Below are 17562 nucleotides of genomic sequence, written 5' to 3'. Positions count from 1 at the left end.
CCATAAATACTGATCACTTGCAGCAGTTGAGCATGAAACCAATTAAAATCTCAAATCTGCAAAGCCCTGGGGAAACAAGAGCACCCTCAACCTGTGTCTCAGTGTAAAAAGTGAGAAGGACAAACACTGCTCTAGAAGGGAGCTATGAGGAAGGGCCCCAGATCAGTGTCGGAGCACCTGCTTTGCCATGCAGAAGGTCCCAGGTTCAATCCCCGGTATCTCCAGATAGGGCTGAGAAAGACTTGTGTCTGATTCTCCTGAGAGAGTTGCTATCAGTCAGTCTTGATAGCACTGAGCTAGATTGACTGCATGGTCTGACTTCAGTGTATGGCAGCTTCCTGTATTGGGAGTTCCAAAGCTTGGGTGCCACCACAGAGAAGGCCCTGTTATGCGTCCTTGAATCACAAATCCTAGCGGGGTCAATGAGCAGACACACACACCAGTCAAAGTTAATGATTGAGTTGGTTGGCCTTGTAGATGGTGCTTCTGCAGAGACTTGAGTCTATAGGCATGCAGGGCTTTATTTAATTTGATACGAGTGCCTTAAATTGGGCCCCAAACCACACAGGCAGCCAGTGCTGGGTTAAAATGTTCTTACCTTGCTGCTCTAGTTGATGACATGCTCCCGTCAGCCCCCCAGCCTTGTCAATGGGAGTTGGGAGCCCAAAGCATCTGGAGGGTACACCAGGTTGGTGAAGACTGGAACAGAGATGGAAGTTTAAAGTGTTGATGGCACTGAAAGTGGATGCAGGAGGTCTGATTTTCCCTCCTTTCTATTGGGTACACTGGGAAAAACCCTGCCACTCTTTTTCCAGGTGACCTTCTGGAGCCCTACCATTGCTTGTGGCATGACCACTCCCCCCCACTCCCCTGGAACTGTTTCGGAGACAACTTATACCGCAGCCCAGACTCTCGACAGAAGCTATATCGTACAAGGTAGGGCCAGCCATATTGGGGTTTTCTTTTCAGCACCCTGGCAGTTTTGTCAGCAACAGAGACTAGTTAAGTGCCAAACCATTGGTCTGTGACATTATTGCACAAGCCCCTGAAGCCTCTAAACTGGGGCTTGGGGTGTGGACCTCACATACATGGGGGCCCAAAGCAGCCCTTTTGGTCTCTCTGTTTGGCCCATGGGCCTTTTCCCAAGTGTGCCTCAGCAGCTTTGCTCCGTGCCCTCTTTGAGTACTTTTGGTTGGCCAGAATATACCCTTGGTTGCCTGACTGGAGGATGGATAGAGGTGAGTGTGTTTGGTGGAAAGAGAGATATACCTATGGATCTAAAAACCTCTTAAATTCTGTATGGCTGGTACATAGCCTGTGGTACAAAGGTAAAGAGTTAACTTTGCTCCACCTACTTTTGGCCTCTGGCCCTGCCCGCCACTGGCACACAACACCTGGAATGTTTGCCCATGAGGGAGCATGGTCCTTGGGAAGCTCAAAAGTGCTCTCCCCAACCCTTGCTTTTAAAAAAGGGTCAGGCATTAACATTTGTAAGGGAATATTTTTTTCTGTATTTCTTTTTAACAGCCGAGAAAGGAGCCTGCCTAGAAACTGCCACCTCCCCACCTCCCTCGTGCAGTTCAGAAGAAGCTGCTCATGTTTCAGTTTCCACTGTGCCTCCCAGAAAGGTACTGTCAAAATTGTTAGTGCTTGGCAAAATGGGGATTCCACTTTTGAACTTAGCCTATGAGCAGATTTAAAAAGTAATTGACTATGTCTGGCTTTCATGAGACTGGCAAGGCGATTCTGATTCCCAGTTCATCGGGAGCAACCATAACTTGTCTTTCCCCACCCTACACTATGGTGCTGAAATGAAGAAAGCTTTAAGGACTAACCATGGAGTGGACTTTTGGATGAAATGACTTTGAACACAGTGCTGGTTCTGAAAACTAATTCCACTACTCAAGAAGCACCCTGGTTTTGTTTCATAGAACTTAGAAATCTAGTTGCTAAAGGGGGGACGGGACTACTAGCTCTGACAAGTCTGAAGTCTGCATAGCCCTGTCCAAAGAACTCTACTTTAGGTAGAGGCTACTTGCTGTTTCTTTGCAAGACTTACAGGCATTCCCCCCCCTCCCCACATGCATGTTCTGCTCATGTGTGTCCTTGCATGGCACCAGGAAATAAATAAATAAATGGAATCATACCAGGAAATGGCAGGAGAGAGCTGGAGAGTCCCTCCCTGGAGTCAGAAAAGGACTTCAGTGAGGGTGGAGGAAGAGACTGGAGGCCCAGTGGGGTTTTGTTTAGGCCAGTGTTTCCCAACCTTATGCCTCCAGCTGTTTTCGGACTACAATTCCCATCATTCCTGACCACCGGTCTTGCTAGCTAGGGATGATGGGAGTTGTAGTCCCAAAACATCTGGAGGCACAAGGTTGGGAAACACTGGTTTAGGCTGATCAGCCTCCCCACCTAACAGCTGACACACAGGGTAGTGCAGCAGCAGCCACTACCAATTTCCCACACATTCTCCAGTCTCCAGCCCAGCCCCAGAGCGTCAGCTCTAGATACTTTGGTCTGGATTGGAGAAACAGCAGGAAAGAGATCTGGAGAGCAGGGGGAAGTAGGTATTTAGAAGCTTTTTAGAGGGTTTGCCCCACTTTACACAATTTTGCTTGTGTATACCAGGGCCCAGAATGTAACCCCCCCCATTAGTGGGTGGATGCCTGCATTTATAGCCCATCTTTTCTTCAAGAAGCTCATGGTAATGTACATGTTTCTTCCCCACAACAACCCTGTGAGGGTGGTTATACTGAGAGGCAGTGAAGGGCCTGCGATCACCCAGTGAGCTTCATGGCTGAGTAGGGATTCAAACTCTGGTCTCCCAGGTCTTAGTTGGGCACTTTACACCATACTTCCTGCTCAGCCTCCTTCCTTCCCATCAGTCTTGGCTTTTGGGGGGGGGGCAGTCATTTTGTCAGTATGCAGGGGCTGAATTAACTGCCCTTGGAGGAGGCACGCCCGGAGCAGTGACTCAGGTATACAAGGGAAGCTCCTCCAGAAAACATGTTGTATTGTATTTCCCCTTGCACACATGCTTGGTCCTCCTCCTGGTTTTAATTGGGGTGTGTGTGTTGGGGGTGTTCCTTTTCTGTTCGGTTTTGGGGAACATGTGAAGCATTGTGATAGGGATGTGTCTGTTGCATGGAATTCTTGCTCTCTTCTAGGAGGGCAGAACCGATCCCACAAGGTTTCTGTTGTCGCGACAGCCAAACTTCACCCAAAGTTCTCAAGCTGTTGGTAAGCTTCAACTGAATTCCTACCTCCTAAATATTTAACTTCTATCACAGGCATCCCCAAACTTCGGCCCTCCAGATGTTTAGGACTACAATTCCCATCATTCCTGACAACTGATCCTCTTAGCTAGGGATCATGGGAGTTGTAGGCCAAAACATCTGGAGGGCTGCAGTTTGGGGATGCCTGCTCTACCATCTCTTACAAATTGGGAGTGTCCTTTGCACATCATGTCTCTGCTAGTTTATTAGATGGCAATCTAAGTGTGGAAGTTCTTCCAAAGTGCCCCAGCCTGATGCACTGAGGACACCTTTTTTTTTAAAGTGTGTGTAGGTACAGCCAAATTTTGTGATGGTTTGGAGAAGAGGCTTTTTGGTGTGGTTTGAACTTGAATTGCAACGTTTGCCACAGCATACATACGCCAGAAGTTAAAACATCTTGTTTTCTCTCTCCCCCCCCCCCCAAAAAAAAAGATTCTCACAGCGATATGAGTTTGGTAACTTTAAGTGATCTTCCTGGCATCTTGGGTGACCTGGAGGCCTCTTCTCAAGACAGCGGTGAGAAGGACCGAGAGGAAGGTAATGGGGTAGGGGGTGTCGGGAAGTTCAAGAACATCATGGCCGAGAGAGCAGACACTATGCTCATGAGTCTGCTTGTTGGGATCTCGCCTTGTGTGGCTCCAGAGGGAATTGTATGCCTTTGTCCAGCTTTGGGTAGGAGCCAAATGAAAACAGTCTTTTTATAGACTGGCAGTTTAGCCGTGGCCAAGGCTGTATGTGTGTGCATGTGCCATAATTTCCCTGGGGAACGCAGAACTTAATGTTAGGCACCAGCTTCAGCCATTTGAAGAAATAATCTCTTTTGAAAACAAGTGGTAGAGCATCTGCTTTGCATGCAAGAAGGTCCCTGCTTCAATCCACCAATGTCTCCAGGTAGGGCTTTGGAAAGGTTCCCTGTTTGAAACACTGGAGAGCCTGCTGCTGCTGCTGTTGCTGCTTCTACTACTACTACTCAGTTTGGACAATACTGAACTAGATGAGCCAGTGGGCAGACTTGGTTTAAAGCCGCTTCTGCCGTCAAGTTTCTATCCCTCATGGCTGCAAAGAGACTGTTGAAAGTATGTAGGGCAATGCCTGCTGAAATCTCAGAAAGCTATTAGGCTGTCTGAGAAGGACTGCCAAGGGGGTTGAGCTTCACTGCCCCATGACTAGCAAACCAAAAATAAATTCTGGCATTTTGTCCTGCAACAACTTTTTTTTTTTTAAAAAAAAAGAAAGAAATACTGGAAGAACGTACAGTGGTGCCTCGCTAGACGAATTTAATTCGTTCCATGGCTCAATTCGTGTAACGAATTTTTTGTCTAGCAAGTCCCAGTTTCCCATAGGAATGCATTGAAACTTAATCAATGCGTTCCTATGGGCGACTGGCGGCAGTATGTGACGGGGCTTCAGAGAAGGTCTCCAAAGCCCCATCCGATGCCAGCTGTGTGCGAGACAGCGGCGGGGAGAAGCTCTCTTCTCCCGGCCGCCGCCTCGCCTGCCTTTCCCGGCATGGGGCGCAGCTTCAGATGTCTCCGAAGCTGCGCCCCATGCCGTCTGTGGGCGGTGAGAGGCGGGGCCGGGGAAAGCTCTTCTCCTCGCCGCCTCCCGCCTGGATCGGACAGGCGGCGGGGGAAGACCTTTGCCTTCTTCCTGCGCTAGTGTTCCGCTGGTCTCTGCCGGTTGCCCCTCACTGCTCGCGGCAACCGGCAGAGACCAGCGGAACACAAAGGGGAACCAGCTGCAGCACGGGAAGAAGGCAAAGGAGGATCAGCTGAGAGGCGCTGACAGCTGTCAGCGCCTCTCAGCTGATCTTCCTTTGCCTTCTTTCCTTGCTACAGCTGGTTCCCCTTTCGCTAGACAAATGCCCCTTTCGCTAGGTTTTGTGATCGGAGGATTTTATGGCCACGCTTCGCAAGACGAAGTGGTGGCCATAGAAAACCTCGTCGTCTTGCGAGGCAACCTCCGATCGCAAAACCTATCCGTTAAGCGAAAAATTCGTCTTACAGGGCATTCGTCTAGCGAGGCACCACTGTACATAGTTACAGAATCCCAAGTGTTTTCTTTATTTGAAGTATGTATTGTCTTTGCACAGAATCAGACCCTAATAATAATGTGATTCCTCAAGGAGTGATAACACCAGAAGGTTAAATTATTTTCAATGCTCCACCTTTTGTAACAGCAGCTAAGGTGGGCGGATTTGCTGCCACTGATGAGCAGGTAGGGGGCAGGATGTCTGATCCATCCACACTTTGCTTTTCTCTCTCCTTAGATGCCATATCAAGAGAGATCTCAGAGATCACCACAGTAGACGCGGAACCTGTGGTGCCTCGGGGAGGTTTTGACTCTCCTTTCTACCGCCTGAATGAAGGTCTCCCCAGCTCGAAGAAATCCCAGCTGGCTGCCTCAAGTACACAGGGACAGATCCTGGACTCCAAGCCCCTGGCGTTTTCACCCCTTGTAACATCGACACCAGATATGCCCCAAACTGGGCTCAAAAGGTCACTGGATATGCCTAAGCAAACCTTCACGCCTATAGACCTACCCTGCCGAGACTCCGAGAATCATCCTTCCGGTCACCAGCAAAGCCAGATATCTCTGGAGCCCCGCATTGTTGCCCCTAGCCCTTGCAAGATTCCTGCACTCGAGTGGCTGGGGTTTGGGGATGAGCAGCCCCCTGTTTACGAGCACCTCTTTGAAGTGGTTTTGCCAAAGACCTCCTACCTTTTCATCAGCAAGAAGACAGAAGAGCTTCTCAGGAAGGTCAATGCAGGTCATGACAAAGTGAACTCTTCCTCCCCATCCCCTTTGGAAATGCTGGATCGGGTCATACAGCATGGAGCAGATGCCCACAGCAAGCAGCTTGACCAGTAAGTGATGGCAGAGTTTGTATTCTTAAGGCTGGAGCTAGTGCGGTGACAAGAACAGGACTGAACCACTGTCTCAAGTTACTCGCCTGCTCTCTGTTTCCCCCCGTTTTTTTCCTGAAGCCTTTTTTGTTTTGTTTTTCCAAAAAATTGGAAAAATAGGAAAAATAAAATAGATTATGGAATGTTTTATTTTAACATGATGAATAAAATATTTTAAGATAAGGGGTTCAAATATTTTATAAATCATTTAAAAATATGTATGGTATCAGATTATTATAATTTCTGTGAGGACAAGCAAGTCCTAGGTTACAAACTGAACTCTCCAATGTAAGAACAAGATACATTTCTTCCTTTAGGGGGTGCTGTTGTCACCAGAAAAGAAAAAGGTTTCAGTTTTGTTTTTGCATACGTGTGGTATGCATTGGTTCTGTTCCTCTTCACTAGGCCTCAAAGCACTGGAAGAAAATATAGAGCAACAAAAAGGGCCTGAAAGTATATGTGCTGTTGTGGCAATCAGAGAAGTGTTATGAAAGAAAAAAAAGAAATGAAAATATTTTAAACATTAAATGCTGTAAAACAGTCTTTAAAAAGTGAAATAAACTAATTTAAGCATATACTGTACAGTCATACCTCGGTTTAAGTACGCTTTGGTTTGAGTACTTTCAGTTTAAGTACTCCGCAGACCCGTCTGGAACGGATTAATCCACTTTCCATTACTTTCGATGGGAAAGTTTGCTTCAGGTTAAGTACGCTTCAGGTTAAGAACAGACTTCCGGAACAAATTGTGTACTTAAACCGAGGTACCACTGTAGTAGTAGCTAAAGTGGTTAACAGACGACACACATCAGTGTGAGAAAAATGCATAAGGTCTCATGGGCAAAACATGTTGCATAGCAAACAGTGATGAATGACAAGTTAAATTTCAGTTCCTGTTTGAATACACTATATTTTTAATATGCTAGTTGTGATAATTTTATGCCCATTAAAATTGTCCATAGTTATATTTTATGTTTCTAAAGTAACAGAATGACTTTCAATCTGGAAAAGAAAGAAGTACTACTAATGTAGCATTTTTTCAATTTTTCCAAAAATTTCCATTTTTTTTCTGGGAAAAAAACCGGGGGGAAACCAGGGTTTTTTCTGAGCTTCAAAATTTCCGGAAATTTTACATCTCTAAAAAAGATCCGAATGAACCTCACTAAAATAGAAGTAAAAAGTGAAGATCCAAAGGCCTATTTGAATAAGAATGTTTTTGCCTTGTCACCTAAAATAAAACAGTGTGATGGTGCTAGGCATACTTCCCAGGGGTGGGGGTGAGGGGGTGACTGTTCCATAAATGGGGAGCCACCACTGAGGTTCATTTGTTGCCCTGCCCAGTTTTGCCTCTGGCTCCACCATTGGCATGTGGCTCTTGGAAAAATGGGATGGGGCTGTGGAAAGCTTGGAAGTAGCTCTGTGACCTTCCTCTCGTCATCTGGTCTACTTCAGCACAGCCCCCCCCCCCAGTTTGCCAAACAATTCAAAATCTTAATTACATTATGTAGAGCTCGGAAAAACAGCGCTTGTAACCTGCATGCTCCACTTTAAGAACTTGCTCTGATTTTTTAAAGGGTTTTTTAAAGTTTTTTTTTTTAAAAAAATTATGGCTTGCTAATTGCTAAATTTACCACTACATTGGTGTAAATGGTCACTCACGTAGTCCTGAACCTTGGGACAGTGAGAGCAGTAGGGTGATGCTTGAAACCACCTGGGGTTTGTTGTTGCTTTTTTAAATAAAACATTTTTACAGCATTCCAGAAAACTCACCATTCTTATTTGTTCCTCAGATTACCTTCGTTAAGCAAATCAGCTGACTGGACTCACTTTGGAGGTAAGAGGGTTTGTATTTTTTTTTGGAGACATGTATTTTAATCCATGTGTTGGAGCAAAACCTTTGCTCAGCTTTTGTATCAAGCTGCTGTGCATCTTTCCTCACTGCACTGGTGTCTTGGATTTGATGGTGCTCAATAGCTTCCAAGAGTGTAACTGGTGTTTCCCCCATTCACTGGCATCTGGTAATCCATCGCAGTTTCTTCATAGACTTTGTGAACCAGAGTGCAGTGGCATCTAACCTAGATGTTAACCAGAACATGGGAAAACTGGCCAGATCACACTTTTCGAAAACAGGGCTGCAGAACACACAGCAACCTGATTGAAGGTGCTTTATGCTATGGGCAATGCTTGGACATCCATCTCTAAGGCTGGATTGGACTGTCGTCTCCCCTATGAAGAAACGTGGCAGCATTTGGGACATTTTAGCTTAGAGAAAAGGGGAGTAAGAGGCAACGTTATAGAAATTAATGGAGAAAGTAGATAGAGAGTAGTTTTTCTATACCTCATTGAAGCTGAATGTCAGCAGATGCAAGACAAATAAAGTTTTCCTTCACACAGCACATAGTTAAACTATGGAACTCAATTCCACAAGAGGCAGTGATGGTCACTAGAAGAGAATTCTAGGGCATTAGAAGAGAATTGGACAAAATAATTAAGGATAGGACTATTGATGGCAGTTAGCTTTTATGGCTATGCTCTGCCCCCACAGTTAGAAGCATCAATGTTTCTGAATACCAGCTGCTGGAAACCACAGGAGGAGAGAGTGCTATTGCGCTCAAATTCTGCTTGCAGGTTTCATACAAGTGTCTAGCTGGCTGCTGTGAGTACAGAATACGCCCATTGGCCTGATCCAGCAGGCTTTTATTACGTTCCTATTCCTGAGCTGCAGACATAATCCTTTAGGACAGGGGTCACCAAACTTTTTCAGCAGGTCCACTGTCCCTCAGACCTTGTGGGGGGCCGGACTATATTGGGGGGGGGGATATGAACGAATTCCTATGCTCCACAAATAACCCAGAGATGCATTTTAAATAAAAGGACACATTCTACTCATGTAAAAACATGCGGATTCCCGGACTGTCTGCGGGCCGGATTGAGAGGGGGGTTGGGCCACATCCGGCCCCCGGGCCTTAGTTTGGGAACCGCTGCTTTAGGAGGAGGAACTTGTAGCTCTGCTGGGAATTGTAGCTCTGCCTGGAGGTAAACTGCAGTTCCCTGGATTCTTCAGGGGAAGCCCATGTGCCTTACATATATTGTGAGTATGCAGTCTTGGTTGTGTGTCCTGTTTGCAAAGTGTCCTAAGCCTGCTGGTTGAATGGTGGCAGCATCTTTGCGTTCAATCCTCTTCTTTCTGCCTTCCCCTCAGGCACTCTTGTCCCAGATGATTTACATGTTCTCAGAACCCAGCTCCTCTTGCTGCACAACCAACTGTTGTATGAGCGCTTCAAGAGGCAACAGCATGCGCTGCGAAACCGGCGGCTCCTGCGCAAAGTGATAAAGGTGACAGCCCTGGAGGAACACAACGCTGCTATGGTGAGTGAAGGTCTCTTCACTGCAGGCAGTTTTCCACCTGCTGTGTTACTACTGGGGAAGGGGGACGGAAGGCAACTTTGGGGCTGGGAGTGAAGTGCAGGATTCCAAGACTCTCGTATGTGGCCCCCATAATTCTCCTCACACATTGCCCCATATTTCCAGGCCGTGCCTTTCACCAACTCTGCTTTGTGTCTTCCTTGAGTGTTTCTGCATGGCTGGAGAATGTGCTTAAAACGTTGTTTTGCCTTTACCCATATGTTTAGAAAATCGGTATGAGTTTTAATCCGTTTTGAGTTATTTTAACTTTTGAAAAGTCTTAAATTATTAATTCTACTCTTTGATTTTGTTGTTTTGTCTTTTTTTGCAAACTGCTTTGAGGCTTTTAAACAGTGTATAGATTCTATGAAATAAAATACAGACCTACTGACATGCAACAGGCACGGTATAAACGCATTTACACTTTGTGTTTAACAATCCTTGCCCTTATTTGAAGTGGGCCCTTTTGACTGGTCTCTGCTTCCTGGCAGAAAGACCAACTGAGGCTCCAGGAGAAGGACATCCAAGCCCTGAAGCTCAGCCTGCAGACGGAGCAGGCCAATATCTGCAAGTTCCAGGAGGATCACGACATTGTCGTGGCTCGGCTCCACAGCCAGATCCGCCAGTTGCAGCAGGAACGGGAAGAGTATTACAATCACAGCCAGGAACTGAAGGTAGAAGAAGTGACTCTCTGAGTGCAGCAAGAGGGACGTCTGGGTTGGGGCCCGGTGAGGCCGAGGGGAGGTGTCTCCCAAGGATATGGTGCCACTAACCAGCTTCACTAATATTGTTTGGTTTTCTTTTTACAAGATCAGAGTGGACGACTGCCACAAAATCATTGCAGGCCTGCGGCTGGAGTTGAACACAGCCAGCAGCAAGATGTGTCACACGGAATTGTTGCTGAACCAGGTTTCTCAGAAGGTAAGAGCTAAATTTTCCTGTGGGGTTCCCAGTTCCCCTATTTTGTGTGCATAGGTGTGTGTCCTTGGTTTCAATAAGACTTCTTCTAGTTGCATGCCAGTATTGTGGTCCCTGCTCTGTGTTTGCGTGTGTGTGTGGTTGGGGCTGGGCTGGTGGAAGTTGGAGTCCAGTAACGTGTGTGTGTGTGTGGGGGGGGTCTATTGGTTTGTTTTTGTTTCAGTATGCATTTTGTGTTGTGAACAGCCCCGTGTTCTTTAAATGAAGTGTGTTATATAAATTTAATACAAAATAAACACGAAGGGCAGCAGGTTCCCCATCCTCTGGTATAAGCAGTACTTTTTTAAAAATAATAATAATTGTGTAGTCTCTAACTAAAACTTTCTCTCTCAAGCTTTCTAATAGTGAGTCGGCCCAACAGCAGATGGAGATACTGAACAGGCAACTCCTAGTCTTTGGGGAGATGAAAGAGTTGTGTTTGAAACAGCTTCAGCACAAGCAGGGCAGCACAACTAAGGTATGCCTCAGGAGAGATGTGTGCCAGCAGTGTTGCTCTGTGGCTCACATTTGGCAAACACAACAGGCTAGCCCTGCAGATGCCATTGGACTCATGAATCCCAGCCAGTGTGGCCTTATGGTCAGGGGTGCTGGGGAGTTAACCAGTGCCATAGCTACCAGTGGGGGGGGCACTAGCCAGGTTTATTTACCCCAGGTGAAGCTTCCACAGAGGAGTGCCACTGACATTTTAAGCCTGTGAGTGTGTGTACACAAAGGCACGTGTGGGGTGTTGGTGCCAAACTGGGTCTTTGAAATAAAGCCTAGTTTTGCAAATGGGCACGCATCAGATCAATAAATTGGGTGCTTCAGATGTTGTTGGACGCCTCTCAGCCCCACCGATCAGGGGTGATGGCAGCTACAGACAGGCCTGCAGCTGGGAGGACCGTAGGTTAGCCACTGCTACACTACTTTGAACCCTGCATGGTTTGAAAAAAAAAGCATGTACTTAAAGAAGCACAGTAGTAATATTTATTTCCAATAAGAAAATGATGGCAGGCATTTCAGTTTTCATCAAATTATCTGTGGCTGGGGAGATTTAAAAAATACTTGCCAATATTTCAGCACCTGAGATCTCACATCTCTAGGAAGAATGATAGGGTTGAATTGAACCCCAGGCATCCTTTGCCAGCACCTACAACACTGGCAAAGTGGTTAGTAGTTTCGCTGAACCCAGATCCAAGGTCAACAGCAGCAATTCCTTAATTAGTTCTGTCATAATAATTCTGCCTGGTCTCTCTTGTTCCCTCTCAGTCTTCTCTTCTCCCGTCTACAATAATTTAGCTTTATTTAACCCCCTCCATCTTCCAGGAAGTGGAATGCCTGCAGGTGGCCTTTCAGAAAGAACTGGAGAAAGCACATTACTGCATTCAGCAGCAGAGCCAGGAGCTGGAGGCTTCTCAGAAGCGAATAGGTGAACTGGAATCTCAGCTCACAAAGAGGGACCACCTATTGCTGGAGCAGAAGAAATACTTGGAAGATGTTAAAATCCAAGCCAGGTAACTCCCCTCCATTCTGCCCTTGGGCTCATTTTACCAAGCGAGTACAGAGGACTCTCCCCCAAGTTCCAATTTCACTCCTGTCAACCTCCAGGAATGTTAGGTCTTTGAGGCAAGCAAAGGTCTCCTAACATACTCACAGCATCCTACACAAACTCCAGCCCCCAGGATTCTGTGGGGAAAGCTGTGAATACTCTTTAAAGTAGTATTATAGTACTGTAAATGTATGGGGTGAATGTGACCATAGTCTGGAGGGGGATACCTCTTTTTTCCCCTGGAAGAGAATGCTTTTGTACACAGAGGGGGAAATGTAATGACATAAAATCCAGACACGGGTTTCTTGCCTATTTTCAGTTGCCAACTCCAAGCAGCTGAGGGCTGGTACAGCATGCAGAAAAATATTACGCAGCTGTTTGAGGTGGAGATATTGAGTCTGCATGGCCAAGTGCAGAATGAACGGCTGTTGAACAACCGTGAAGAAAACAAGGTGGAACAAGCTGAATCCGATAAAAGGTAAAGGGGCCAAGTGCAGCTGTGAGGCTTGCTGGCTGCTCATAGTAAACAATTTATGTCTGAGGCTTTCAGAACTTAGGGGTTGCAGCCAACATTTGTCATATTCAGAGTAGACCCATTGAAATTAATGGGTTTGACACATGGGTCTATTCTTTATTGCATTTATAACCCCACCCCCACCCCTTTCCTGCAAGGAGCTCAATGTGGCTTATATAATTCTCCCTTCACAACAACTCTGTGAGGTAAGTTAGGCTGAGAGGTCCCCCCAAGGTCCCCCAGTGAGCTTCATGGCTGAGGGGAGTGGTATTAGAATTTTGCTTTCCCAGCTCCTGGTCTAACACACTAACCACTACTCCGCACTGGCTAAGTTTCACTAACTGAGAACAGGATGCTGGACTAGATGGGCCAGTGGTCTGATCCAGCAGGTAGGGGGAGTGAAATCTTTGGGTAGGTGGGGGGGCAGTTTCCAGCCTGTGTGCTGCTGCTTCTGAAGTCAAACCTTTGGTCACTTGGGTTGACTTGTCTCTCTCCTCTCCCCCCCCCCCCGGCAACAGGCTGCCTGGAGCAAACGAAAGCAGTGCCAACCCTACTATGGGACACAGCGAGGAACCGCTGGAATGTAACAATGAGACTGAACCTCCCAGCACCCGTGGCAGCAGCAGCGAGGTGTCCACCCCTGAGAAGCCCAGCCAGCGCACTGGGCAGTTCAGCAACCGCAGGGAGTCATCTGCATTGCTGGAGCCCTCCTCTGGCAGCGTCCCCCCCACAGTGGGCTCCTTCCCAAGCTCTGAGAGTTTCCTAGGGATGAAGGCCCAAGAGCTGTTCCACAACAAGAGCAAGGGTCACTGCAATGAGGATGGGGTGGCCATTGGCAGCCTTTGTGAAACTTTGAAAACCTGCAAAGATCCCAGCCAGGAGGTCACAGAGGAAGCCCAGGCACCCTCCCCTAGCCCCGAGGAACTGCCTCCCTCCCCTAGAACCCAGGAAGCCAATGTTGGACAGCTTCATATCATGGATTACAATGAATCTCATGGCCATAGCTAGAAATGAGGAAAGGAAAATTAAAATCAGTATTAACATTTTCATATTTTTGGCATAGAACAGGGAGGTGTGGCTGCCCAATTTAACTAAAAGCTTTTGGGTTTTGTCATTCCAGTGCCCCACCAGCTTACACAGGCAGCAATTTTTTTGTTGGACTTGTTTGCCCCAAGTGGATTTATGGGATGGCAGAGTTTCTGGGTCTAGAAGTGTAGGTGATCAGTCACAGGGCTTCTCTGAAACACTTGTCCCCCTTGAAGCCACTGTGTAGTACACACTTTGATGCAGCAGCAGCTAGGATTTCTCCAAACTGTCAACCCATCCACTTTTTTCTTGCCCTTCTGAGAGGTAGGTTTAAATGAACTTGTGTGCAATATGGAGTAGAGCCTCCCCCAAGGAATACTCAAGGTGTGCTCATCTGGAGAACTAAGCATCTGTTGTCTCCCCTCCTGCAAGCAGCTCAGGGTTACTCTTATTGAGAAACCCCTGGATTTGTTTTTTCTCAAAGTGCTATCATATGGCAACTCAGTCTTTTCCCCGTCTCCAGCCTTCCCCCTCCCCATTCCCTCCCCCCACTCAACTATATGCATTTTGTGCATTGAATTGACTTCACTCTAACCATGAAATGAGAAAGCATTGAAAACCCATACCCCTTTCCTCTCATCTCCCCTCCCCACGAATTTGCTTTTGTTGCTGGATGAGATGGCACTGAGCTGACCTCCAGTTGTGTGGGTGTTTATTTTTCCACCCTGAGTGGAAAAGAAAGCTGAGGCTTTTCTGTTAGAAACATGTCCTATGGAGATTTCTGGTTAGCACAGTGAATGCAGAACTTTCTCAGCAAAGCAAATGTCTCACCTAAGCTGAGACAATTTGTCTTTGTGTTTGCTGCTGTGTCTGTCTTATGAGAAAAGGGTGATCTGATCTCTTTTTCTCCTCCACCCCTTCCTAAGGAGTGGTAGTCCTGTGTCTCATTCTCTGCCCAGATGCCACCCTGGTTCCCCCCCCCAGTTGGCCTATTTACATTTCTCTGTGGGGGGGATGCTTCTGAATCCACCCCCTTGATTTAACAGCAGTGGGATTGAATATATTGTGTCCTCCCCCCTCGCAAACTGTCCCCTTGTGGTTCATTTGCAAAATGGGCTTTATTTTCAATAGCAAAAATACCCCTTCAGTTCAGAGAGAGAGCCTTCTCTCTTTTAAAGAGACTTTTTCACTAAAAGGGTACATGATCACCTGCCAGAATCTCCCAGTATGTTCTCTTCCCACTGCACCATGGACCACAGAAATTATGGAGCATTCAGTAAATCTCTTAAATCATGAATGCAGCACATGAAAAGGCAAGGGGATGCGGGAAGATCCCGGTGGTAAACCTGGAAATAATTTTATTCCCTTAACAACAACAAAAATCTGGCTGCTTTTAGTTAACCCTTTGTCAGAGAGCAATTTCTCTATTTCAGATTTAACATTGATTCCTGCCTTGCTCTTTGTATAAGTAAATATTTTACATTTTATAAAATGTAAAATGCCGTAAATATGAAATTGTAAGTATGAAATGGTGCAATCCAAGATAAAGGAGTAAATTAAAGGAGAAAAAAAAACCCAAATGGATGAAATTTTTCTGTCCTTGCTACGATGTTGTAATATGTCAAAGCAGTTCCTTGTGTTTTACTGTGAATAAAATTAAAATGCATTCTTTTGTATTCCATTCGACTGAGTGGTTTTTGCAAGTAAAATCATAAAAGGAACCTATTGGAGGACCTGTACTGGCTAACTAATGTTAATGGGAGTGTGCAGAAACAAAACTGGATTGGTGGTTATAAGAATAGCCAATGCCTTTTGTTTGAGTTGGCACTTTACTGAACAGCTGGATTGGTTTTCTAACCATAGCAAGGCAGGGTTAAGGAAAGTGTAACCCTCCCAGATATTGAGTGACAACTCACATCATTATGGAGATTCCCACAATGCGAGAAGTGAAGCTACAGGGAATCGGGCAGAGGGCCTTCTCAGTAGTGGCGCCCACCCTGTCGAATTCCCTCCCATGAGATGTCAAGATGCATAGCTGCCAAGTTATCCCTTATTTTAAGGGATTTTCCCTTATGCTGAATAGGCTTCCTCGCGAGAAAAGGGAAAACTTGGCAGCTATGTCAAGATGTGCTTTTTAAGGCTTAATGTTTTACTATGTTTTTAGATATGCTGGAAGCTGCCTAGAGCAGCTGGGGCAACGCAGTCAGATGGGCAGGGTACAAATAAAAAATCATCATCATCCTTGACCAGACTAGCTGGAACTGGTAGCTCTTCACATGTTGATGGGATTCCCCAATTCCCTGTCTCCTAAAGTAAGGATTTCAGCATTCCACAGTGCATGTGGTTTTTGAGCATGGAGTGAGGTGTAACACTTCCTCACAGTGTGTGACTTTTGGTGGGATTCATTAGACCAAGATCTGATTACTCTAAAGAAGGGACCCCTGACCATTAAATAGTCCAGTCGTGTCCGACTCTGGGGTTGTGGCGCTCATCTTGCTTTACTGGCCGAGGAAGCCAGCGTACAGTTTCTAGGTCATGTGGCCAGCATGACAAAGCCGCTTCTGGCGAACCAGAGCAGTGCACGGAAACGCCGTTTACCTTCCCGCCAGAGCAGTCCCTATTTATCTACTTGCACTTTGAGGTGCTTTCGCACTGCTAGGTTGGCAGGAGCTGGGACTGAGAAACAGGAGCTCACCCCGTTGCGGGGATTTGAACCGCCCTTTTTCTGAATAGTTAAGGGCAGCTTAATGGAACCTCTCTTCTTCCCTGTATGCCTTTTTTCTGAGTTTCCCAGAGGCATTTCCCCACTTTTGGAGAATACTGGACTAGACTTACTCTGTTTAGTGTGTGTAGTATGCCTGGGGTATAGAATCTTAAATGTGACCCTTCAAGCCTCTGTATATGGCCCTTTGAATGTTTTCCAGGTTATACACCCTTTCTGTCCCTGCTTTGCACCGGGGAGTGTGTGTGTGTGTGTGTGTGTGTGTGTGTGTGTTGTTGTCAAGCATTATTAAGAGTTTTCAAAGACCGGTTAAAAACTCTTGACAACAATTCTCGCTTGTCTGGATGAAGGCTAGAGAGATTTGTGTAGAACTAGCCTACTGTACCAAGGAATGATTTACATTAGTTCTGGCCACTTTTGACTCTGGTCCAGCCCACCATAGCATGTGGCCCTTGGGTGAAAAAAGTTACCACCACCCTACTCTTGGTGCAAACCTGCTCCCTCCCCCCCTTTTATCAAAAGCCCTCAGGGCACCTCAAGTGGCCTGCCTAGCAAGATGATTCCTCAGAAGCTCTGTGGCTGCTATAGCTTTAGTTGCTTCCCTTTTTAATGAAGCTGTGCCTGCCTTGGAACTCTGTGAAATAATAATAATAATAATAATAATAATAATAATAATAATAATAATAATAATAATAATAATAATGTATTTATACACCGCCCATCTGGCTGGGTTCCCCCAGCCACTCTGGGTGGCTTCCAACAAAACATTAAAATACAGAAATCCATCAAACATTAAAAGCTTCCCTAAACAGGGCTGCCTTAAGATGCCTTCTAAAGGTCTGGTAATTGTTGTTCTCTTTGACCTCTGGTGGGAGGGCATTCCACAGGGTGGGTACCACTACCGAGAAGGCCCTCTGCCTGGTTCCCTGTAACTTGACTTCTTTTAGCGAGGGAACTGCCAGAAGGGCCTTGGCGCTGGACCTCAGTGTCCAGGTAGAACAATGGGGGTGGAGACGCTCCTTCAGGTATATTGGACCAAGGGCGTTTAGGGCTTTAGAGGTCAGCACCAACACTGAATTGTGCTCGGAAACGTACTGGGAGCCAATGTACTGGTGTTATGTGGTCTCGGCGGCCGCTCCCAGTGAAGCAACGTCTCATGCGAATCCCAGCTTTTATGTACCTGTCTAGTAGGGATCAGCTACTGATTGCCA

At 46.4% G+C, this 17562-nt stretch overlaps 1 protein-coding gene across 5 annotated transcripts in view; it reads left to right on the top strand.

The window, feature by feature from the left end:
- TSC1 (TSC complex subunit 1) overlaps positions 1–15310 on the top strand; it is a 30937-nt gene extending 15627 nt beyond the window's left edge. For all 5 annotated transcript variants that reach the window (XM_035102209.3, XM_035102208.3, XM_088664757.1 and 2 more), the window contains 13 exons: positions 816–936; positions 1528–1628; positions 3168–3240; positions 3708–3812; positions 5545–6142; positions 7969–8012; positions 9381–9547; positions 10075–10257; positions 10394–10504; positions 10896–11018; positions 11867–12054; positions 12409–12567; positions 13122–15310. In XM_035102209.3, coding sequence (XP_034958100.1) covers positions 816–936; positions 1528–1628; positions 3168–3240; positions 3708–3812; positions 5545–6142; positions 7969–8012; positions 9381–9547; positions 10075–10257; positions 10394–10504; positions 10896–11018; positions 11867–12054; positions 12409–12567; positions 13122–13611 — 2463 coding nt within the window. In that variant the 3' untranslated portion in view covers positions 13612–15310. The remainder of the gene's footprint in view (positions 1–815; positions 937–1527; positions 1629–3167; positions 3241–3707; positions 3813–5544; positions 6143–7968; positions 8013–9380; positions 9548–10074; positions 10258–10393; positions 10505–10895; positions 11019–11866; positions 12055–12408; positions 12568–13121) is intronic.
- Positions 15311–17562: the final 2252 nt, after the last annotated feature.

Source organism: Zootoca vivipara, chromosome Z2, assembly GCF_965207765.1.
Source record: "Zootoca vivipara chromosome Z2, rZooViv2.hap1.1, whole genome shotgun sequence".
Classification (NCBI taxonomy): domain Eukaryota; kingdom Metazoa; phylum Chordata; class Lepidosauria; order Squamata; family Lacertidae; genus Zootoca; species Zootoca vivipara.
Note: the sequence above shows the minus strand (reverse complement) of the source record. Positions and strands in the feature narration are given on the sequence as shown.